General features: G+C 42.5%; 1 protein-coding gene across 1 annotated transcript; it reads left to right on the top strand.

The window, feature by feature from the left end:
- Positions 1–25,076, top strand: LOC311061629 (uncharacterized protein; the record flags this gene model as incomplete). The annotated part of the gene is made up of 8 exons (XM_084080321.1): positions 1–792; positions 892–1,417; positions 6,154–6,302; positions 6,567–6,784; positions 6,951–7,047; positions 7,202–7,245; positions 14,848–16,491; positions 23,507–25,076. The coding sequence occupies 8 exons, from the start codon at positions 1–3 to the stop codon at positions 25,074–25,076; spliced, it is 5,040 nt and encodes a 1,679-aa protein (XP_083936447.1).
- Between the last annotated feature and the right edge of the window lie 529 nt (positions 25,077–25,605).

Genomic DNA, 25,605 nt, shown 5'->3' with positions numbered 1-25,605 from the left:
ATGGCGTCTGCCAACAGTCTCCATTCTGAAGAGCAGTTCCTGTGTTCTATCTGTCTGGATGTGTTCACTGATCCAATCACCACTCCATGTGAACACAACTACTGCAAAACCTGTATCACACAACACTGGGACAGTGCTGGTGTTTATAAGTGTCCACTATGTAAAGAAAACTTCAATAGGAGACGAGAAGTCTTTGTTAATAACGTTAACATGGCTAATAAAGTTAAGATAGCTGATCAGTTCATGAAGTCAAAGCAGCTGAAAGAAACTTCCAGCACAAACCAAGAACCTGCTAAACCAGGTGAAGTCCAGTGGCGTAGCGTAGGGGCAGCAAGCGACGCACAGCGGGGGGGGTCACCACGGAGGGGGGGCCCATTTACCACACCGTACCCAGCACCATCCCCATTGCCATTTGCGAAAGGGCCCCCACCCCCAACGCCCGCCTTGCGTCGGGGCTTAACCACACCGTACCCAGCACCATCCCCATTGCCATTTGCGAAAGGGCCCCCACCCCCAACGCCCGCCTTGCGTCGGGGCCACATATTAACCACACCGTACCCAGCACCATCCCCATTGCCATTAGCGAAAGGGCCCCCACCCCCACCCCCCTCCTTGCATCGGGGCCCCACGATTTTGCGCTACGCCACTGGTGAAGTCTCCTGTGACATCTGTACTGACACCATATTGAAAGCCCTGAAGTCATGTCTGGTGTGTCTGACCTCCTACTGTGAGACTCACCTGGAGCCTCATCTGAGAGTCACAAAGTTAAAACAACACAAACTAATCAACCCTGTACAGAACCTGGAAGACATGATGTGTACGAAACATGACAGACCTCTGGAGCTGTTCTGTAAGACTGACGATGTATGTATTTGTCTGCTCTGCACTCAGTTAGACCACAAGTCACATCAAATTGAATCTCTGGAAGAAGAATATGAAGGAAAGAAGGCTGAGCTGGGAAAGACAGAGGCTGAAATTCAGCAGATGATCCAGGTGAGGCAACTGAAGATTAGGGAAGTCAAACACTCAGTAGAGCTCAGCAAGAAAAATGCAAATAGTAAGATAGCTGACAGTGAGCAGATCTTCACTACTCTGGGAAGCTGTATTGAGAGAAGCCATGCTGAGCTCATTGATGTGATTGAAGAGGAGCAGAAAGCAACAGAGAAACAGGCTGGAGGCTTCATTAAAGTGCTGCAACAGGAAATCACTCAGTTAGAGAAGAGAAGCTCTGAGCTGAAGCAGCTCTCACACACTGAAGATCATCTCCAACTCCTTCAGAACTTCCCATTCATCAACACTCCTCCACACATCAAGGACTGGACAAATGTCAATGTCCATCAGACTTCATATGTGCGGACTGTGAGGACAGCTGTGGCTCAGCTGGAGAAGACACTCAGTCACGAGATGGAGAAGCTGCGTGATGCTGAGCTGAGGAGGATCCAGCAATATGCAGTGGATGTAACTCTGGACCCTGATACAGCACACTGCAAACTCATCCTGTCTGAGGATGGAAAACAAGTGAGCCATCGAGACAGGAAGAAGAAACTCCTGGACAACACAAAGAGATTCTCGACATGTGTCTGTGTCTTAGGAAAACAAAGCTTCTCCTCAGGAAGATTTTACTATGAGGTTCAGGTTAAAGGGAAGACTACGTGGGATTTAGGAGTGGCCAATGAGTCCATCAACAGGAAGATGAATTCAATCCCACTGAGCCCCAACAATGGTTACTGGACAATAGTGCTGAGGAATGTAAATGAGTACAGGGCCGCTGCTGGACCTTCTGTCCTCCCCCCTGTAAGAGAGGAGGTCCAGAAAGTAGGAGTGTTTGTGGATTATGAGGAGGGTCTGGTCTCCTTTTATGATGTGGAGACCAGAGTTCATCTCTACTCTTTCACTGGCTGCTCCTTCACTGACAAACTCTATCCATTCTTCAGTCCATGTCCTAATGGAGGTAAAAACTCTGCTCTTCTGATCATCTCTCCTGTCACTTAAACAGAATATGAAGCCTGATGTATATGTCAGTGCAACGGAGTACTTGCCAAAAATAGCTGATATACAAACAAGCTCACAATGCATCACAATGCAACGTGTTGTAAGTTTGTAGATATACCATTTCCAGAGTATTAATTAAGCCTAATCCTAATAAGGTTCATCTTCATTTAAGAAATCAAATGAAAGGTTGATATATGTAATATAACGGTTGTTACCTTATATGTCCTAGGGCTGTCCCCGACTCAGGATTTATCTAGTGGAATCAGATTAGAGTTTAATGTGACTGTTTGACAATTCGTTTTATATAGAAAATATGTATTTTTTACCTTATTGGAGGCTACAATTGCAAGTGATTCAGAAACTTTCAGTGCTGCATATGAATATTTTTTGAACATTTAAAATAAATGAATCCGTTAACTACATGACGGCATTAAGTGATGATCAAGGACACATTCAAGTACCTGACAATGTATAAAGTCACCATACCGACTTTGATGAGGCAATATATGTATTGTGTTGTTCTAAAAACATGATTTTTTTTTTTCCGTTTCCTGAAATGTTTTGATTTTGTAAATAGCTGGTTCATGGCCAAAAGCAGAGATATACTGTATGTGTTCTATTATCTAATGATAGGGCCACCTTAACGGTTAGAGCATAATGCCTTTCTTGCAAAAGGTTGTGGGTTCGAACCCTACTCTGGGTCGATGTCAGCAAGGGCATATGGTCGCAATGGGTCCCAAACTCCAAATCAAATGGGTCAGATCTGAGCCAAGTCTTCTGCAGGAGGCGGGTCTGAAGCCTGTCCTGGACGGGAGTCTCCAGACGTAAAAACAGATGTTCTATTATCTAATGAAAAACAAGAACTTGAACATTTCTGAAGTACAGCCAAAGACTATTTTTGTAAATGGCCTACAGTTTTCTACATTTAAACTTTGGTTCAAGGACTTCATTGTATGTTTTATTTTATGGCATTCAAGTTTAAAGGTACTGTAGGTGATTTATTTTTTTGCTAAAACAAAATGTATTTTTTGTGTGTTTAAAGGTTGAAGCTCTATTAATATTCTGATAGTAATCATTGCTATAGAGTGTCTGTTCAGTAACAGGGGTCTCTCTGTCTCTCCAGCTCTTTAATAAACCGGAAACACATTTTCAGGTGGGATGCAAATTTCATCCAATCAGGAGAGAATACCAAATGATCAGCTTCATTGTTATAGTGTTACAGTTTTAATACTGTCTGATCACTTGTTTGTGTCATCACTTCCTATTTCACTTGTTCATTATGTATCCCATTATGAATTCTGTCTCTTGATTGGATCAAATTGGTATACCAACCTGAAAACGTATTTCTGTTTAGTTGGTGACCCCTGTTACTGGAGAAAAAAAAGAAAAAGTAAAAAATCACTCCATAGCAATGATTACTATGAGAATATAGAGCTATTTTACACCTTTAAGTTAAACTCAACATTTTCGGTCATTAATGTGCAGGTATCATTTGTACCAAGAATAACACTATTTTATTGTCAATATATTGTACTTACTTAGCAATTATTATAGAACAGTTAATTTAAAATAGGATTGTAATTATTCCGATTAATGATTGCCTCTGTTATGAAGCTGCATGTTATGAATTATAGAAGAAGGAAAATGTGATCATTCAAAATAAATAATTTTATATACAGTCATTGTGTGTACTCACTCTGAAGTGCAAAAATAAAAAATAAACATTAGAGAAAAACACTGATTGGTGATATTTTATGCATTATATATTAGTATGTCAATGTATACTGTACATCTTGTTCATTGCACACTGGGATGTATTTGTTCACCAGGAACACAGTCAGGTCAGTGGTTCTCAACATTGGGTCACGGGACCACCATGGGAATGGACCCTTAAGGTTCTGTTACTCTGAGAGTGTACACATGTACTCAAATGTACTCAAATGTACTCAAAGCGTCTCCTACTGAGTCTCCTATTGACCGATGACCGGTCATCAAATTATTGGCTCAGGAATGCAACAAAAACAATTTCCACAAATTGAAGGGTGTGTAATTGATAGAAAATAAGTACTTTTTTGGCTGAACTACTCCTTTAATGTCTCTATGCAGCTGATAATAGCTCCATAAATGATGATTGATCCATGCTAGCTGTCTATTCAACTAAAACTGAAGCACATTCTGATCAAAATCCTATAGCAAAAAAGAAACATAAAAAGGAGTCATTTTATAGCACTTAATGGAACACTCCACTGCTGCCAACCTCTCCTTATGACAAACAACATTAACACTTGACCACAAAAAAATAAATAAATAACAAGTTCACCAGATGTAATGTGAGCTTGTAGATCTGCTTGGGGAAAAAAACGTATTCTTGGAAGTCTTTGTGTTAGTTATTTTTAGCTAAGCTTGAGCACACACACACACACTCCCCTTTTTTTTAATCGTTTCCCTAAGTTACGTGACAGTGACAATGACCGTCAAAATGTTTTTGATACTCCATTTGCCTGCAATTACCTTAAAAAATGTGAAGGTGGGGACTATTTCTTATAACAAAATTAAAAAGTCACATACTGCATCAAGAACGCAATATCTCAAAACATCCACATTAGAATGGCATGTTGAAAAACTACTTTCACTTCTGCCTATTAGACGTATCCACAAACGCGTAGGCAGCCATAGCTGCGGTGTCGCGTTGTCGCGGTGCGGACACCGCAGCTATGGCTGGCTACAGGCTGCGCGTCTGTGGATTCGTCTATAGGGGGCAGCACAAACATGAACAGTTGCACCGTCTGTCATACAAACTCTATTTCCCCTCATAGCTTCTTCGTGTCCTGATGGTTGCACCTCACGACAACCAACCAAAGGCATGGCACCCCCGTATCTTCAACGCCTGATCCAACCCTACAACCCCTTCCGCTCCCGCTCTCTCAGATCAGCTAACACAGGGAAGCTGTCAGAACCTTCGCTAAAACACCCGGGACAACGCTCCACACGTCCCAGTCTCTTCTCCCTTCTGGCTCCCAAACTATGGAATGAACTCCCCATTGCAATTAGAACTGCACATTCACTGCCAATCTTCTGCCGTAATATAAACACTCACCTCTTCAGACTCCACCTCAGCCCATAGCACTTTATGATTATGCAAAGGCTAAAATGTAACTTAGATTTCATGTTATATAGACATATGCATCCTAGTGTGTATAGTTTCAATATAAAGGCTGCTGATAGGTTCTTGGTTTACTTGTGTATTAGTTTATTATTAGATTATTGGCTTACTTATGCATTACTTTATTATTAGATTACTATTTCTATGCATTTGATGCATTATCTTGTGTTGTCTTTGCTTACTGTAAATCACTCTGGATTAAGAGCGCCTAAAAATGCCTAAATTGTAAATCACTGAAAACACAGGAGGAAATAGGAGATTTAATCATTCTGCGAAGACACAAATGTTAGTGAGGGTTTGTAAAGGACTGTATAAGGGGGACTGGTTCTATGGGGTTATGCTTCATTCGCCCCCAGGGTGTCGGCCAGGACACATTGACAGGAGATTGAAGAGTGTTTATAGTGGCAGCTTTAATGAGGTAGGCACAGGTAGGCACAGGCATATACAGGCATACAGGCATGGCATGGGTTGTAGAATTATGTGGATGGGTACAGGCACTGAGTGCGAGTGACAATGGGTCACTGTATGACAATGTGGCTCTGCAGTAAATACAGATAAGAACAAATAACAGTTATGAGTACCGAATACCATACTTAAATATCAATATCAATACGCTAATGCAGAACGAGATGACGCTGGTTGCTTGTTTCTCCCACAGAACCTGGCGTCTGTGGGAGAAACAAGCACCCAGCGTCATCTCGCTCTGCAATATCGTTAGCTCGTCGGGGACATTCAGCGCCTGTTTGGGTATCATGAGACTCCACAATTTGTTAAAATAGGCGATTTTCAGTCATACACACTCTCCCATTATGCCGCTGCAAGGGGTGTGCAGAATGGACAGGGGCAGATCTGGAATTATTCAACGTTCCTTTGTATGTTGGTGAGTGATTAGAGACACATCACACATACAAGCTAAAATGACCGGAATTCTCCTTTAAGGTAGTACCAAAGAGATAAATAATAGTCAACTTATAATATGCTTGGAGCCTTTCTAACAGCCGCCCCTGAATGTACCGGGTACATTCGCTCCAAAGAAAGGCGACAGTCTCTTAATGTCTTACGAGGGGGTGGCGGCGACGATAGTGCTGTCCTCCTGCTCGCCAGTCAGGACAGCTGGCAGGGGGACCAGCCTGGCTACTCGTCTGGTGTAGTCCCGATCTCCGATCTTCACATCTGCTGAGTAGACTTGGCCATCAGTGCTGGGGTGGACCTTGGTGACATGGCCACTGGGCCACAGAGCCTGTGGAAGCCGAGGGTCAATCAGCATCACGACAGAGCCCTCTGTGAGGTCGGCTGGTGTAGAGTGCCACTTCTGGCCAGTCTGCCGGCTGGGCAGATGGTTACGGAGGAAACTGTACCAGAAGCGATCTGGCGGAACTTGGGCGTGCCTCCAGTGACGTTGGCTCCGTAGTTTGGTCTCTGGATACATGATCTGGGGTACGGATCCATCCGGCCGCCCCGTCAACAAGACTGGTACTGGTCCGGGATGGTGCAGACGACTGTCGAAGTCTTGAGTGAGGAGTCGGCCAGGATCCCACACGATAAGATGCACTGCTGTCTGTTCAAGGTCTTCGGCACAAAGGAGTCTGCCGCCGTCACGAATGAGCCCCTCCTCTTTATCCATCTCAGGTGACAAGGTGAGCAGTCTGCTACTGGATGGGACAGGATTGCCTGCTTTCAGGAGCCACAGCTCGGTTGGGGAGCTCTCACACTGGGCTTGCTTGAGTATGAGGATATTTGCATTGCGGTAATCTTCAGCAGGACAGCTGGTGCTCTGATCTGCCGCCCCATGTAGCGTCTGCGCTGTAGCTTCTAGCAGCTCGTTACAGGTGTCACACTGCTTTGCCTCTATGCCTAGTAAGCTGGGTGTGGTCGAGGTGACACCACAGAAGGTAGACTTCTGCAGCTCAGAGGCGTCGGCGTCGTGCTCGACATTGGGCTTGACAGTTCACCCATCTGGGGGTTGAAGAAGGAACGGAGGCCCTTGACTCCACCTGCTGGGCTTCACAAGGTCTTGCAGTGTCTTGTCCCTTGTGACATCGTCAGCGGGGTTCCTCGCTGACTCCACGGATTGCCAGGCATGTGGGCTGGTTAGTTGCTGTATTTCTGCCACTCTGGTGGCGACGAAGGACTTGAATCGGCAGGACTCTGACTGCAGCCACGTCAGCACCATTGTGGAGTCTGTCCACAGGATGGTCTGATTGATCTTCGGCGTGAGCTCATTCTCTGTGAGCTTAGCCAGTTGGGCTCCAGTGACAGCTCTACACAGCTCGAGTCTGGGTATGGAGAGGAGTCGCTTGGGTGCAACTCTGGACTGGGGCAGGGGGAAGGGCAGAAGGACTTGGCCTTGACTGTCCTCAGGGTTTAGCTTGGTGACGGAGCCTGCATCCACCAGCTTCTGGATCTCTGTGCTGTAGGCTTTGGCCCGCTCCGAATCTTCAGCCGGTTGTCGTTCTGTGCTCCACAGACTCGGCATGACGGCAGGTCAAAGTTCACAGCACATGAAAAGAAAAAAAAACATGTGAGTTTGTAGATACTTTTCTCAAAGTAATTGTCTCCGCCAGGCCGAAAGGCCCCCTGTTCGTCCGTCCGTGTGTCCGTCCGTCCGTCCGTCCTTCTGTCTGTTAACAGCTAATCTCCGCCACCGTTGGCCCGGTCGCTGTGAAACTGCACACACACACTCCCTGGATGCCACAGCAGAACCTCTGCCCCACATTTTTCAGATCAGCCTGTCATAGCGCCACCATAAGGCCGACTTTTGCAAAACACTTTTTTTATATTACTCCTACAGATTTTCTCAAAAAAACACGCAAATCGGTACACAGTATCAATATAGCCAAGTGATCAACACGGATCTGTCCGATTTTCCATAATCTATTCTGATTGGCTAAGATTGGCTTCCAAAGTTAGCAGGATTGGTTCATTTTGAACAAAATGCCTCAAATCATGAACACAGCATGCACTTTCTGTGCAATTTTCCACGTACATTCCCACTTGGCCCAGGAAGAAATGTCACTTGAAAACTTTCAAATCAGCCTCACGGTGGCGCTATAACAGGCCAATTCACGTTTTTAGCTATAACTGCACCGATCTGCGTGCAACTTTGCATGCACACTCCTTAGAGGCCAAGGAAAAACCTTTGCCCTGCATTTTTCACATATGCCTCCCGAGCGTCTCCCTAGGGAGGTCCTCGCTGCACGTCCCACTGGGAGGAGACCCCTAAGGACCAGATGGGGGGCAGACTAAGGACCAGATGGGCGGATTACATCTCCACACTGGCCTGGGAACGCCTCGGGATCCCCCAGGAGGAAGTTGCTAATGTTGCTCAGGAGAGGAAAGTCTGGAGCTCTCTGCTGGAACTGTTACCCCCGTGACCCGACTCCGGATAATCGGTTGAAGATGGATGGATGGACCAGGAGGCTGAGTTTTGTAAAACACATTCTTTGGTCTTACTCCTTCAGATTCTGTTCAAGAATCACGCAAATTGGTACACAGTCTCTCTACAGTCATGTGATCAAGATGGATGTGTCCGATATTTCATATTCCATCCTACTTGGCTAACATTGGCTTCTAAAGTTTGCAGGATAGGTCCGTTTTGAACAAAATTCCTCAAATCATGAACGCAGTGTGCGATTTCTGTGAAATTTTGCACACACATTCCCTATGGCCTAGTACGAAATTCCACCCTTTTCACATTGGCCTGTTATAGCGCCACCAGCTGATCTAATTTAGCAAACCACATTTTTGGAACAAAATGCCTCAAATCATGAATGTAGTGTCCGATTGCCGTACAAGGCCTAAGAAGAAATGGCACCCTTTTCACATTGGCCTATTATAGCACCACCAGGAGGCCATAATAACCTACCTGACCTGGCGGAGACTTGTGCTCCGAGGAGCACTTTTTCTAGTTTAGATTTGTTTCTGGTTAAGCAGCTCAGTGGTTAATGCAGAGATATTATCATCATAAAATGTCTAGTACATTGGCATAAACACTATGGCACATTGTTGACTAGTTGTTTACTACTAGTAATGAAGGTTTACTAATCCACCAGTAAACATTTAGGGATAGGTATTTCTGGTGATATTATTGACCACTTATTTTGTATGTCTGTGGCAAAGAAATTTATATTTATGAAAATGTTCATCATACGCTGAATAGTGTTGACCCCGGATTTCAAATATTGCCACGTTTGTTGATTTGAATGCATAAACAATTCAGGAAAAATATAATCTAGCGCGTGAAACCGTGAAATACCGTCTAAACTCGCACAATAAGGACAATGTTTTTATAGACCTTCTTCAGGCATATTATTTTATTGTATTCAGACGTCTGATCCCTTCCAACGCACCGTCTCTGAGTTGATTGTACAGGTGTGCATAAGACCTTCCTTTTTCCTTGTGTGTGAAACATAAAATTATATGAAGTCATATTTTACAATTTCCGCCCCTGTCTATGTGTGTGCCTGTGCCCTGTGAGTCTGCTAATCTCGGGCCAAAGGAACCCCCCTCCCACCCACAAACACACACACTCAGACACGCACACGCACACGCACACGCACACGCACACACACACACACACACACACACACACACACACACATACACACACACACACACACAGGAATCATGTGATCAAGATGTATCGGTCAGATTTGTTCACACTCCATTCCGATGGGCTATTATTATTGGCTTCCAAAGTATGTGGGAGGAGCCCGTTTTGGAAGAAATAAATTCCACAATGCATTAACCTCCTGCAATCTACAATTGTCAACTTGCTCACGGCATGAAAGAGTCCGGCAAAGGGTTAACTTTTACAAGGTATGAATGAATGCTGAATGGCATCTCAGTGATGATATCAGAAGCAGGAGTAGAACACATCCGTGTTACAGCTCAGATCATATTCTCTACTGTACATAAACCTCACATCAACAGGATTGTGTCATTAACAGAGAAGACGTAAGCCTACAAATACTCAAGTAAAGTACAGATACTCAAAAGAAATGAATTAAGTACAGTACTCAAGTAAATGTACTTTGTTACTGTCCACCACTGCATCTTATCATATGTACTGTTTATTACATGTGGGCAAAACTGCCTCATTTGTTCACTATGACACCATGGTCTAGTAGTTCACTGGTTCTCAACATCTGGTTCGGGGACCACAATGGGACCAAATGGACCCTTATGGGTCTGTAACTCATGAGAATGTAAAAAAAAAAGAATTACATTCTTAGACTTAAATAGCTGGTGCCATGTTTTTGCACTTTTTCTGTTATTCATGTGTCTACTGTATGAGGTTGATAGAACTTCATTAAGCCCCCCGGTGGTGGTTTTATGGTGTTTTATGTCTTCTCTGACTATTTGGAGTTTCTTCCTGGAGGCTGAAACCTTGAAGGTCAAACGTGCCAATAGAGAAACTGCGCTTTAGTGACATGGAGGAGGAGGGACTAGGGCAGGTGGGTGGTGCTAAGGTGGTGGAGGAGGTGCTAAGGTGAGAACCAGGTATACTTAATGAACTGGAGGCGTGTCCACATAAAAACAGAATTTTAACAATTTCTGTACACTTTTTTGAAAAAAATCTTCCTCCTATATAACCATAATACCTGATGATTATGTTTTGGGGAGGGGGGGGGGGGGGGGGGGGTCACGGCACCCCGTCTTTAAATGAGCATTGCAGATTTTACAGTGTAGATTTGTGGCCCAGTTTAGTTTAGTTCAGTGATTCTCACCCTTTTCAATGTCAAGGACCCCCAGTTTGATATGTATTCGACCATGGACCCCCATTTTACACTATTTTTTATCATTTGGGACCACAATCGACACTGCAAAATGCTCAGTGCTAATTTAACTCTCTCTTTAATGGAACCAAAACGAACGGTACATTTGGTTCCAATTGTACACTCTCAGAGTTACAGACCAGTAAGGGTGCATTTGGACCCCTTGGCCCCCAGACCTCACGTTGAGAACAGTGGTGTACTGTAGTTTGACGTCAGTAAAGTGGTGCAGTCTTTGATACCAGGTTCACACAGGTGTAGTATTGGTGTTAACACTTTATATTAACAACTAAAGTCCTATATACTTTGTCTTGTGATAAACAGTGAAAATAGCATATCTACAAGCTCACAATGCATCGTTGTGAGCTTGTAGATCTGATGTTTTCACTATTTATTAAAATGTAGAAAATATTTGAAATGTTGTGATGATTTTTTAACATTATAATGACATGCAGGAAAGTGCTAAAGGACCTTGTAGAAAGCTTGAATAAATAGGTAATAAGGTCCTTATACTGTATGGTCAAGTAGGTGAAGTAAGGTGAGGTGAAAGTGTCATGCATGGTGCATCATGTGACATTTATGATGTGCTGTGTCAGTAATAATCTACCCACAATATTACAGTTGCACTATTGTTATTGTTATCTCTGTCGAGATAATGTCCAGGAGATGGACATTATGTTTTCACGCCTGTCAGTCCATCTGTGTACAACGCAATTTTGCATGGACATTCCCAGTAGGCCAAAGAAGAACGTCCACCCCAAATCTTTCACATGCTGGCCTTATGATGGCGCTATAACATGCTGCTTCAGTTTTTTGGCTCGGTTGTACAATCATTTTCCTCCTCCCTGGATCCATGAGTGCAGTGTTGACACCATTGAATGAGTGATATACTATTGTATGTTTGATGTGAACAGTGTGAATGGTGTCTACAGTGTTCAAACTTTGTCAGGTTTTGGAACCAAATGTTGGACAAATTTCACAAAATGTCTCTCCAACCAGCACAACACTGACAATGTATTACGACAAAGCAAATAAAATCTACTTTGATGTATGTAGGCAGCTGATAATAGGTCCATAAATGATGATTGATCCATGCTGCATGCTAGTTGTCTTGTCGACTAAAAAGTGATACAAAGTGTGTTGCAAATTATGTTGCAAAGAAACATAACATTTAAGATGCTCTAGGAAATGTCTATATTATATTGTGCCTTGGAGTTGGCCATCGGATTGTTAAGTGGTGTAATATCATTTTATGGACATTAATAACACTTTATGGAACACTCCACTGTTCCCAAGCTCTCCTTGACAAACAACATAAACTTCACAGTACATGACAGCCTCCCGTGCAAATGTGCTATAAAACAATATATTAGGGACTTTGATCGAGAACATGGTTGATGATAATAAGATAATTAAAGCAATGTTTAAAGTGGCACGCAAGTATGACAACAGAGGGAAACAAGCTATAGTTTAACAACTCTTCAACTGTTCTCGGACAATATTGTATTCATCTTATAAAAAAGATGTAATAGAATATAATAATAATAGAATATAAATATTGTATGAATTCAACATTCTATTCTGTATTTGTCAACCTGCTCAAAGCATGAAAAATCCAGCGAAGGGTTAACTTTTACAACTTGTGAAGCAAAGTTGACTGGCATCTTAAGGATTAATCAGAAGCACAATAAAAGCTGATATCATTATTCTCTACACGAACCTCGGATCGACAGGATTTTATCATTAACAGAGAAGACTTAAGGACTGACAGGTGAGTACAATATATACTGTACTGTATGTAATTTTCCGTACACAACATGACAAACATTTGTTAAATTCCACAGTTGTACTACTTGTTTGAATTACGTATTCCAGTGAGAGAGAGAGAGAGAGAGAGAGAGAGAGAGAGAGAGAGAGAGAGAGAGAGAGTACTTGTGTGTCCATTATGTTTCTCAATACACTATATTATGTATTGTACTAGAGCTGCGGGTCGCTTCGCGACCCTTGCGTATAGTCGCTGGCGCGAGGCTCTAGAGTTCGAGTCCACACACACACACACACACACACACAGACTGTCCGTGTGTGTGTCCGTCCGTCCGTCCGTCCGTCCGTCTGTGTGTCCGTCCGTGTGTCTGTCTGTGAACAGCTAATCTCCCTCACCGTTGGCCTGGCTGCTGTGAAACTGTGCGCACACACTACCTGGATGCCAAAGCCAAACTTCTGCCCTGAATTTTTCATATTGGCCTGTTATAGCGCCAACAAGAGGCCGATTTGTGCAAAACACATTTTTGGACATCATTCCTACAGATTTTGTCCAAATCTCATGCAAATCGGTACACAGTATCTCTATAGTCATGTGATCAACACAGATCTGTCCGATTCGCCATATTCCATCCTGATTGGCTAAGATTGTCTTCCAAAGTTTGCAGGATTGGTTCGTTTTCAACAAAATGCCTCAAATCATCAACGCAGCATGCGATTTCCGTGACATTTTCTGCGCTTATTCCCATAGATAAATGTAAAGGCTAGATGACTCACCCGCGCTGCTGGCCAATGGAGAACGACGTTGCCAAATGGCGGCCATCTTGTAACAGTCATTCATAACGTTATGTCTATGGCCATATATTATTGAAATAACCATAGCGTGCTCAATTTTCATCCGATTTTCAAACAGTTTGGTAAACACCAAAGACGTAGTTATGATACTGCATAGTTAATGTTATTTTCATATAAAATCCATGATTATAATTATAAGCATGCAGTATCATAACTACATATTTGGTGTTTACAACAAACCAAACCGTTTGAAAATCGGATGAAAATTGAGCACGCTATGGTTATTTCAATAATACATGGCCATAGACATAATGTTATGAATGACTGTTGCAAGATGGCCGCGGTTGAGCTACGTTTGCGACGCCCCCTTGAGCCATCTAGCCTTTATATATATCTATGCTTATTCCCATTAGGCCGAGGAAGAAATGTAATTTGAAATGTTTCAAATCAGCCTCATGGTGGCGCTATAACATTCCATTTTGCGATTTTACCTACAACTGCACCAATCTTTGCACGCACACTCCCTAGAGGCCAAGGAAAAACCTTTGCCCTGCATTTTTCACATCTGCCTTTTACATCTACCAGGAGGCCGATTTTTGCAAACACATTTTTTTGCGAACGCGGAAGGAGGCGCAGCGAAGCCGCGCCTCCGCCCAAGTGGAGCATACTATGAAACTCTGCTCGGCTTGTGTCTCTGTCTGTGTGTGTGTGTGTGCAGTAATGTGTGCACTGCCTGCACTGCCTGTGTGCAACCAACAGAGTGCGCCAGAGTGCAGTCAAAACACACACACACACACACACACACACACACACAAACACACACACACACACACACACACACACACACACACACACACACACACAGTCCGTAAATACACAATATTTTCGAGCTGCGTTCGCTTCCAGCGTTCGCGCGTCTTACTTGTTCATATTACTCCTACAGACTCTGTCCAAAAATCATGCAAATCGGTACACAGTATCTCTATAGTCGTGTGATCAACAGAGATCTGTCAGATTTTTCAAATTCCATCCTAATTGGCTAACATAGCGTACAATTTCTGTGAAATTTTGAATGCACATTCCAACTAGGCTTTTCACATTGGGCTGTTATAGCGCCACCAGCAGGTCTAATTTAGCATAACATATTTTTGGAACAAAATGCCTCAACTCATGAATGCAGTGTCCGATTGAAAGGCCTAAGAAGAAATGGCACCCTTTTCACATTGGCCTATTACAGCGCCACCAGGAGGACCTGGAGGAGACCTCAGCACCCCCGGGTTAGGGTTAGGGTTAGACACACGTTGCGTTCGGTTGTGTGGTATATGTTTCTAATGTGTGTTTGTTTGTTTGTTTTTCATATAGTCATTGTGTAGAAATGGCGTCTGCCAGCAGTCTCCATTCTGAAGAGCAGTTCTGGTGTTCTATCTGTCTGGATGTGTTCACTGATCCAATCACCACTCCATGTGGACACAACTACTGCAAAACCTGTATCACACAACACTGGGACAGTACTAATGTGTGTAAGTGTCCCTTGTGTAACAAAACCTTCTGGAGACCAGAAGTCTTTGTTAATAAAGTTCTCGCAGAGATGGCTGATCAGTTCAGGGAGTCAATGCAGCTGAAAGAAACTTCCAGCCAAATTCAAGAACCTGCTAAACCAGGTGAAGTCTCCTGTGACGTCTGTACTGAGACCAAACTCAAAGCCCTGAAGTCCTGCCTGGTGTGTCTGACCTCCTACTGTGAGACTCACCTTGAGCCTCATCTGAGAGTCACAACGTTAAAACGACACAAACTAATCAACCCTGTAAAGAACCTGGAGGATATTATGTGTAAGAAACATGACAGACCTCTGGAGCTGTTCTGTAAGACTGACCACATGTGCGTCTGTCAGTTCTGCACTCAGTTAGACCACAAGTCACATCAAATTGTATCTCTGAAAGAAGAATATGAAGGAAAGAAGGCTGAGCTGGGAAAGACGGAGGCTGCAGTTCAGCAGATGATCCAGAAGAGACAACTGAAAATTCAGGAAGTCAAACACTCAGTACAGCTCAGCAAGAAAGATGCAGACAGAGAAATAGCAGATAGTGTGCAGATTTTCACTGCTCTGGTGAGCTGTATTGAGAGAAGCCAGGCTGAGCTCATTGATGTGATTGAAGAGAAGCAGAAAACAACAGAGAAACAGGCTGACGGCTTCATTAAAGAGCTGGAACAAGAAATCACTCAGTTAGAGAAGAGTAGCTCTGAGCTGAAGCAGCTCTCACACACTGAAGACCACCTCCACCTCCTCCAGAACTTACCATCCATCAACACCCCTCCACCCATCAAGGACTGGACAAAGGTCAATGTTCATATGTCTTTGTATGTGGGGACTGTGAGGACAGCTGTGGCTCAGCTGGAGAAGACACTCCGTCAAGAGATGGAGAAGCTGTGTGATGTTGAGGTGAGGAGGATCCAGCAATATGCAGTGGATGTAACTCTGGACCCTGGTACAGCACATCCCTATCTCATCCTGTCTGAGGATGGGAAGAAAGTGAGTGATGGAGACAGATCGAAGAATCTCCCAGACAACAAAGAGAGATTCTACTCATCAGCCTCTGTCTTAGGAAGGCAAAGCTTCTCCTCAGGAAGGTTTTACTATGAGGTTCAGGTTCAAGGGAAGACAGACTGGGATTTAGGAGTGGCCAGAGAGTCCATCAACAGGAAGGAGAATCCAATCACACTGACCCCCAACAATGGTTACTGGTCTATATGGTTGAGGAATGGAAATGAGTACAAGGCTCTTGCTGGCCCTTCTGTCCCCCTCCCTGTTAGAGAGAAGATCCAGAAAGTGGGAGTGTTTGTGGATTATGAGGAGGGTCTGGTCTCCTTTTATGATGTGGAGAACAGAGTTCATCTGTACTCTTTCACTGACTGCACCTTCAACGACAGACTCTATCCATACTTCAGTCCTTCTCGTAATAATAATGGAAAAAACTCGGCTCCTCTTATCATCTCTCCTCCTCCAATGTGCATGACTCCTGTACACAGCGGTGCCGATATTTGTGCGCGGCCATGGGGGTTCAACTCGACCCCCACACGCCCAGCCCCCCCACCCGTCGCCCCCAAGCCGCGACTGGGAAAAAAAGTCATGTTTTTTCATTGACTTCTTTATTTACAGTTTGCCAATAGTACAGTGGTACGATTTTACAATGAATGTCCTAGGGCTTTTTATGACACACGACTCACTTTTCAGCATGTTTCAACATTTCAGCACCATATCAACAAAGTAGGCCTAATTAATTAATGGCATTGCACTGACATTATGCAAGAAGACATTTATTGATGATCTCACGAAAGATACCGTGCAACAAGTACTAGCAGAACGCTTTTTAAAAAATATATTTGTGTCTATTTTAATTGTGGAGGAACCATCTCGCTCCCTCTCTCTGTCTCTCTCGTTGACTGTGCCTTCACACCCTGCAGTCGGTGCTGCTATTTGTGCATCATGGATTGCTAAAAATGAAGAAAGAAAATGTAAAGAAAGAACAATATGTCCGAGCCCAGGTGCTGTGGATTTTGTAATGTAATTATATTTCTTATGGTTTAGTTGCATTGTTAATTTGTTGTTTTTTTTTTGTTTAAATTAATACATTATTTTCCTTTTAGTTTTATATAAAAGTGCTTTACATAGACTCACCCACACGTAAGTAGGCTATACTTAAAATAATCAGACAACTTGTCTATATAGCACCTTTCATGACATGAATGCAGCTCAAACTATTTCTAAAATAATTAAACTGTTTAAGGTTTTTTTTTTTCATTTTCATTTTTATTTCATTTTTAATTTTAGTTATAGAGGGCAAATATAATTTATTAAGGCTTATTAGCCAGGGATCCTTTTACGTATAAGGAGAAGGTATAATATAAAATATAATGGCATTAAAATAATGGCAAAAAATAAGGCAGAAAAATGGGATCCCTCAGCCAAGTTATCACATAATAGTGTCCCAGTCAGTAGTAGGTGGCCTATGTAACTTGATGAACCTCAAGGATTTCAGGGGAGGGGGGGGGGGGGGGGGGGGATTGATGATTAAATTCATCTGGCCGCTGAATCTCCTTTAGCACTCTGTCTGGGCTATTGTTCTAGGTGTTAACGGCACGTTGCCCGCTCTCTCGCAGGCTCTCTCGCGGGCTCGCACACGGGCTCGCATTTGCACCTTCAGGCTTCAGAGCTGCGCCTCGCTATTGTACTGGTAATTCATTTGGGCCCCAACATTTGAGATTCATTTGGGGCCTGTACATTGAAGTTTTATTTACAGAAATCATATATATATATATATATATATATATATATATATATATATATATATATATTAAAGGAATGAGTGTCAGTGCCTCGTACTTTATAGCAATTACTAAAGAACAGTTAATTTAAAATACTGTAGGAATATAATGATTCTCATGTTAATTATTGGTTATTTTATGTAGCTGCATGTTATGAATAATAGAAGAAGGAAAATGTGATTCTTCAAAATACATCAGCAGTTGTAATTAATGTGTAAATGTCTGTGTGTGAACTCGTTGAATTTTACTCACTTTGAAGCACAAAAAAAGCAATTTTCAAGAATGACACGGACACTATTTTCTTAGAATGTATGTAAAAATGTACACTCTCAGAGTTAAGGATTTTACTGTGTAGATTGGAATCCCAGTATAGTTTAGACTCAGCCTTTTTAATATCACGACCCCCAGTTTGATATCTCTGCTGTTAACTAAATTAACTTTTCAGGAAACACAATACTGCCTCATCAAAGTCGGTATGGTGACTTTATACATTGTCAGATACTTGAATGTGTCCTTATGTTATCATCACTTTATCCAAATACAGCTCAAGTGAGTTTAGGAGGTTTTTGACCATTAATGTGGAGATTCTTTTACGTCTGACTTTGTCATTCTAATCAATGGGGGCCAACCGACCTAACTCCACAAGGTGGAGTTAGGTGGTTTGTCCGACAGTTTGAGGATCCAATGGAGTTAGGAGGTTTAGTCAGAAGCACTGTTTTAATGCTTTTCATCCTATCCTACCACTCAAACAGAGAGCGTCTCCTTTCAAACCCCAATGGTTCTATTGAGCCCCCCGCCCACAGGAGAAGCCCAATTCTCTCACAACTTGCTACAAAAATCGCTCATGAAAAACTATATAATCTCCTACATTTAATTTTCCACCTTCACATGTGTCTCCTTCTCTAATAATCAAAAAGTGCTATATTTCATCTCGCAATGTACTTCCGGATGGTTCGTTTTGCACCTTTTTTTGCCACATCGGTCACGGGAAAGTAATAAGCACTGCCGTGGTCTATGGAAACGAGCCCAAAAGTGCACCCAAATAAGCCCAAAATCGCTTATACAAACAGTCAGACCTGGCAACGCAGCCTACGCCAATCATGCGTGAGAGATCTACAAGCTATGGGGCAGAGACGCCACCGTATCTTAGCAACAACTACAGCCAGTCGCCATCACAGCCAGTCGCAGCGACGACGGACAGGGCGCTGTGATAGCTGCCATGTCGCTAACGCTAACGTGGTTGTCATGCCTGCAGCGGCTGTGCAATCACTTTGTCAACAATGCACGTTCGTGTGGTGAATGTCAATATTGCTGCTCAGTTAGTCCATTGTAGATGGTGTATGTTTGTGTGTGTCTTCTGGAGAACTATGTAGCTCCACAGCAACTACAGTAACTAACGTAATGGCAGGACCGCCCCGTGCAACGCATGTTATGCTGTTATGGTCATGTAGTAATTTCAGATCATTTCGCTCCGATTAGAGCAGTACTTATCAACCCTTTCAGGCCCCCCCCCCCCCCCCAAAATAAACGTCATTGATCTGGGGACCCCCCCATTTTGTTTGACTCCGTTCCACAAGTAAATATTGTGAAAATAGCATATCTACAAGCTCGCAACGCCTCACGTTGAGAGGCTTTGTAAGCTTGTAGATCGGCTATTTTCTACATGATTGCCTCTTTCTTAGATTATTTGACAATCTGGCCAATGTTTTTATAGTATAGTTTGTTGACTAGGCCTACTTTTGTTGTACACAGTATCTCCACAGTCATTAAAAAAAAACGCTCTTTCAGATTTTTCATATTCCATCCTGATTGGCTAAAATGGCTTCCAAAGTCTGCAGGAATGCTCCGTTTGGACCAAAATGCCTCACATTATGAACACAGCATGCACTTTCCGTGCAACTTTGCACCCACATTCCCACTATGCCGAGGAAGAAATTCCACTTGAGATTTCTCTAATCAGCCTCATGGTGGCGCTATAACAGCCCGATGTGGAGAGTCAGTGAGAGCTGGATAAACAAGGTAAAATGTGTCAAAAGGAGTCTGTACGGCTGTCGATAAATGAACACATGACGTCGGTGGGAGAGGAGATATTGTGTCTTTTGGACAAACAGCAGCGTGGTGCTGATGTTTGTTGTGTGAAGCAGCTTAATGTCTTAAAGTGTTTGTGTTGGCGCGCCTCAGTGCGGCTGCAGAGTTCATGTGCAACTTCTTCCAGAGAGAGACAGAGACACTAGAAACTCTGCTGGAGAAAAAAAAAAAAAAACACTGCTGGGCATTGACTTTCATATGGACATTGATCTACACACAGCAGGTATATCTGCTACACACACAACATCAAACTACACACTACAGGTATGATGCAGCGTTTGCATTCCAGCCAGCATGCCAGCGTACTTCCCATATGTTTTCAAGGTGGGCTAAACCATATGGACCCCATGTCAGCAATGTCAGCGGCATCCACTTCAGTCCCAACTGCGATGCCCATGCAGGCTATAAGTAGCTTCTACCTGGCCCTTAGGTGGGCCCCAACTAGCCATGTTTATGTGGGACCAAGGCGGGTCCTAACTGGGTTTGCCCATGCAGGCTTTAATTGGGTTCTACCTGGGCCCTAGGTGTACCCTAACCAACCAGAGTGCAGTGCCCATCGCGCCAATTGTTGTGACGTCAGGGCTCTCAATACTGCACATTGGTGGAGGAGGAGGGGCCGCAGGGCGACCGCACACATCGCTGAACCAATGGTAGCCCACGGATGTTTCCTCTGGGGATTTACAATCTGCCCCTCTATGCCACATATCATCCGCACTACAGGGTCTTCACTGACCGAGCCACGGCCCCACTGGCCCTCATGACGCTACGCCACTTATATGAGCTGCCAAGTGGCCGCGGGCGCTACGTGGGCGTGGCCGCGGGCTAGACGCGAGCCCCCGCGTAGCGGGGGCGAGCTTCTAGTTGGTTCAATATTTGTAAAACCCAAACTCAGACGTAAAGGGTGTTCAATAGAACTGATTTATTAAAACAAATTAAAAGTTGAAAAATGGAGATTGCTGGTTTCTGCCCAAACACTGATTGGTGATATTGTCTTAGAATGTAGTATGTCAATGAATACATCTTGTCAGTGTGGTGGACAAACTACTACAAGTGAAAGTTGCACAGTCAAATTTGTACTTGAGTTGAAGTACTGGAGAAATTGCTTTTAAAATGCTTGAGTATTCAAAAGCATAATTATGATTTAAAAAAAATACTCAAGTATTCAAAAGTACCAAAACAAAGTACATTTTCTTTTTAATATCAATGCATTGCCGTAATTGAAATTACGGCAATGCATTGAAAATGAAATAGCTGAAAAGGTTAAAGTTCTATAAATATTTAGATAGTAATGTTATAGTGGTTGTTTAGTAACAGTGGTCTCCCTGTCTCTCCAGCTCTTTAATGAATACAAAATAAATGTTCAAGTGGGTTGCCAATTTCATCCAATCAGGAGAGTGTACCCATTTATCAGCTTCTATTCTATAGTGTTCCAATTCCCTTTTTGTCTGCTCATTTCTGTGTCATCACTTCCATTTCACTTGGTTATCCTGCATCCTGTATGAGTTCTCCTTATTGGATAAAATTGGTATCCCGATCTGAAAATGTATGCTATGTTCTGTTTACTAATTACTAAATCATTTTCATTTAGTAATGTGCAGGAATCATGTACAGTATATCAGGAATATATGTATATATATATAAAACAGCTAGACTTAAAATAGGAATGTGTAATGATTCTGATGTTAATGATTGGTTCTTGTATGTAGCTGCATGGTAGCCTATCAATTACAGAAGAAGTCAAATGTGATTCTTCTAAATAAATCATCCGTTGTAATGTGCAAATGTCTTTGAAGAGCAAACATAAAACTTTTTTTTTTCAAGAATGACACTGATTGGTGATATTTTCTTATGTTAATGTATTCTGTATATCTTGTCCATTGCACACTGGGAAGTATGTGTTCACTATAAACAGTCTAAGTCAGTGTTTAATGTCGGAGCACTGCGCTGTCGGACTAACGTATTGCACCCGTGGTTCTCAACGTTCAGCAAAAAAAATACTTTTTTTCTATCAATTACACCCCACGAACACTTGAATTCAGGGAGATTTTTTTGTTTTTGTCGCATTCCTAAGCCAATAATTTGATGACGGGTCATCTGTCAATAGGAGACCCTGTAGTAGACTCATTGAGTCTCCTACTCGCCTGTCATCAAATTATTGGCTTTAGACCAAAAAAAAAAACACATTTGATAAAAAAATTAAATAAATCATCTGGGACCGCAATCAACACTGTAAAATCTTCAGTGTTAATTTAACCCAGAGCGCATACAAAGGGGACCAAATGGACCCTTTTTGGTTCCATTCGTACACACTCAGAGTCTTATATACTAGTAGGGGTCCATTTGGAGCGCTGGGGGTCCTCGAAACCCTCATTGAGAACCAGTGGTGTACAGTTTGAGGTCAGTAAAGTGATGCAGTTTGATCCCAGGTCTACACGGTAGTAGTAATGGTGCTAACCATTTCACCACTTCACCACAAACATGTTCTATATTAATTTATGTTCAGCTTCCAGTGCAAACAGCAATGTGCTTATAAAGTAATATCTTAAGGACTTTGATAGGGAACATGGTTGATGATAACACACTAAAACAATCAATGTGTAAAATGGTACGCAAGTACAGGTATGACCACAAAGGAAAAAAAAAATAGTTCATTAACTCTTCAGCTCTTCTCAGACAATATTCTATTCACCTCAGTAAGCAAGTAATGTAATGAGTAGAATATGAATGTAAATATTATATAATACATTTTTATTTTCTGTATCTGTGCTCAGCATGAAAGAGTCCAGCAAAGGGTTACCCTTTACAAGATGTGAAGCAATGTTGACAGGCATATTAATGATGTGTCAGAAGCAGAAGTAAAACATTCCCACGGCAGTGTGAAAGCTCAGATTACATCCTCTTTATAAACGCCACATCAACATCGTTTCATCATTAACAGAGAAGACTTAAGGACAGACAGGTGAGTAAAATAGATGATTTTCAATACAGAACATGACAAAAATACCTGAAATTCCACAGTTGTTCTATTTGTCTGAATTAATTATTTCAGTGAGGTAGTCTACGACGTGTGTCTCCATTATATTTCTCAATAAGCTATGTGTGCTGTGTACTGTACTATATTTAATAATTTGGTTGTTGGTACAGCATAAGAACAGTTTATATTTTCATTCATATTCTCAGTGTGTAGAATAAAGGACTGACAGGTGAGTACAATACTGTATGTAATTTTCCATACATAACATGACAAACATTTGTTAAATTCCACAGTTCCACTATTTCTTTGAATTACGTATTTCAGTGAGAGAAAGAGAGAGATAGAGAGAGTACTTGTGTGTCCATTATGTTTCTCAATAAGCTATGTATTGTATATCATGTCATATATTTTATTAAGGTTGTTGGTATACGTTTCTAATGTTTGTTTGTTTGTTTTTCATATACTCATTGTGTAGAAATGGCATCTGACAGCAGTCTCCATTCAGTAATTGGATGTGTTCACTGATCCAATTTCTACTCCATGTGGACACAACTACTGCAAAACCTGTATCACACAACTCTGGGACAGTACTAATGTGTCTAAGTGTCCAATATGTAACAAAACATTCTATAATAGACCAGAAGTCTTTGTTAATAAAGTTCTCGCAGAGATGGCGGATCAGTTTAGGGAGTCAAAGCAGCTGAAAGAAACGTCAAGCACAAACCAAGAACCAGCTAAACCAGATGATGTTTCCTGTGACTTCTGTATTGAGATGAAGTTCAAGGCCGTGAAGTCCTGCCTGGTGTGTCTGACCTCCTACTGTGAGACTCACCTGCAGCCTCATCATAAAGTCAAAACGCTAAAGCGACACAAACTAGTCGACCCTGTAAAGAACCTGGAAGACATCATGTGTAAGAAACATGACAGACCTCTGGAGCTGTTCTGTAAGACTGACCGCATGTGTGTTTGTCAGTTCTGCACTCAGTTAGACCACAAGTCACATCAAATTGTATCTCTGAAAGAAGAATATGAAGGAAAGAAGGCTGAGATGGGAAAGACAGAGGCTGAAATTCAGCAGATGATCCAGAAGAGACAACTGAAGATTCAGGAGTTCAAACACTCAGTAAAGATCAGCAAGAAAGATGCAGACAGAGAGATAGCAGATGGTGTGCAGGTCTTCACTGCTCTGAAGAGCATATTTGAGAGAAGCCAGGCTGAGGTTATTGATGTGATTGAGAAGCAGAAAACAACAGAGAAACAGGCTGAAGGCTTCATTAAAGAGCTGCAACACGAAATCACTCAGTTAGAGAAGAGAAGCTCTGAGCTGAAAAAGCTCTCACACACTGAAGACCACCTCCACCTCCTCCAGAACTTCCCATCATCCATTAGCACCCCTCCACTTACCAAGGACTGGACAAAGGTCAATGTCCATCAGTCTTCATATGTGGGGACTGTGAGGAGAGCTGTGGCTCAGCTGGAGAAGACACTCAGTGAAGAGATGAAGAAGCTGTGTAATACTGAGCTGAGGAGGATCCAGCTATATGCAGTGGATGTAACTCTGGACCCTGAAACAGCACATTGTGATCTCATCCTGTCTGAGGATGGAAAACAAGTAAGTGATGGAGACAAATCGAAGAATCTCCCTGACAACAAAGAGAGATTCTACTCATCTGCCTCTGTCTTAGGAAGGCAAAGCTTCTCTTCAGGAAGGTTTTACTATGAGGTTCAGGTTAAAGAGAAGACAGACTGGGATTTAGGAGTGGCCAGAGAGTCCATCAACAGGAAGGAGAATCCAATCACACTGACCCCCAACAATGGTTACTGGTCTATATGGTTGAGGAATGGAAATGAGTACAAGGCTCTTGCTGGCACTTCTGTCCACCTCCCTGTTAGAAAGAAGATCCAGAAAGTGGGAGTGTTTGTGGATTATGAGGAGGGTCTGGTCTCCTTTTATGATGTGGAGGCCAGAGTTCATATTTACTCTTTCACTGGCTGCAACTTCACTGATAAACTCTACCCATACTTCAGTCCTTATCTTAATAATAATGGTACAAACTCTGCTCCTCTTATCATCTCTCCTCCTGCAATATACATGACTCCTGGTCAATGGTTCAACTCGACCCCCACTAGAACCGCCCGTCCACCCCTCCCCCCCAAGCCACGACTGGGAAAAAAAGTCTCAGTTACTCAAATACAAAAATCATGATTGTGTTCACAATACACAATGATGCATTGTGAGCTTGTATATTGGCTATTTACACTATGGTAAATTTTTATCTTATTTCATAGGTTTAATGAAGGATAATATCTATTTGAAATGACACATAAATTGTGAGTGAAATATGAGTCTTTCAGATCGGCTCTGGGATCATGCATGCACAATCTGCGCCCGGACATTTCCATTGAGTGCTTTATTTACAGTTTGCCAATAGTACAGTGGTACGATTTTACAATGAATGCTTTTTATGACACAGGACTCACGTTTCAGGATGTTTCAACATTTCAGCACCATATCAACAAAGTAGGCCCAATTGATTAATGGCATTGCACATCACATCATGCAAGAAGACATTTATTGATGATCTGACAAAATATAACGTGCTACAAGCACTAGCAGCTCGCTTATAGATTTTCTTTTTCTATTTGTGCATCATGGATTGCTAAAAATGAAGAAAGAAAATTAATGAAAACATTGTCCGAGCCCAGTTGCTGTGGATTTTGTAATGTAATTATAT

Source organism: Gymnoscopelus microlampas (assembly GCF_963454915.1).
Source record: "Gymnoscopelus microlampas genome assembly, chromosome: 15".
Lineage (NCBI taxonomy): Eukaryota > Metazoa > Chordata > Actinopteri > Myctophiformes > Myctophidae > Gymnoscopelus > Gymnoscopelus microlampas.
Note: the sequence above shows the minus strand (reverse complement) of the source record. Positions and strands in the feature narration are given on the sequence as shown.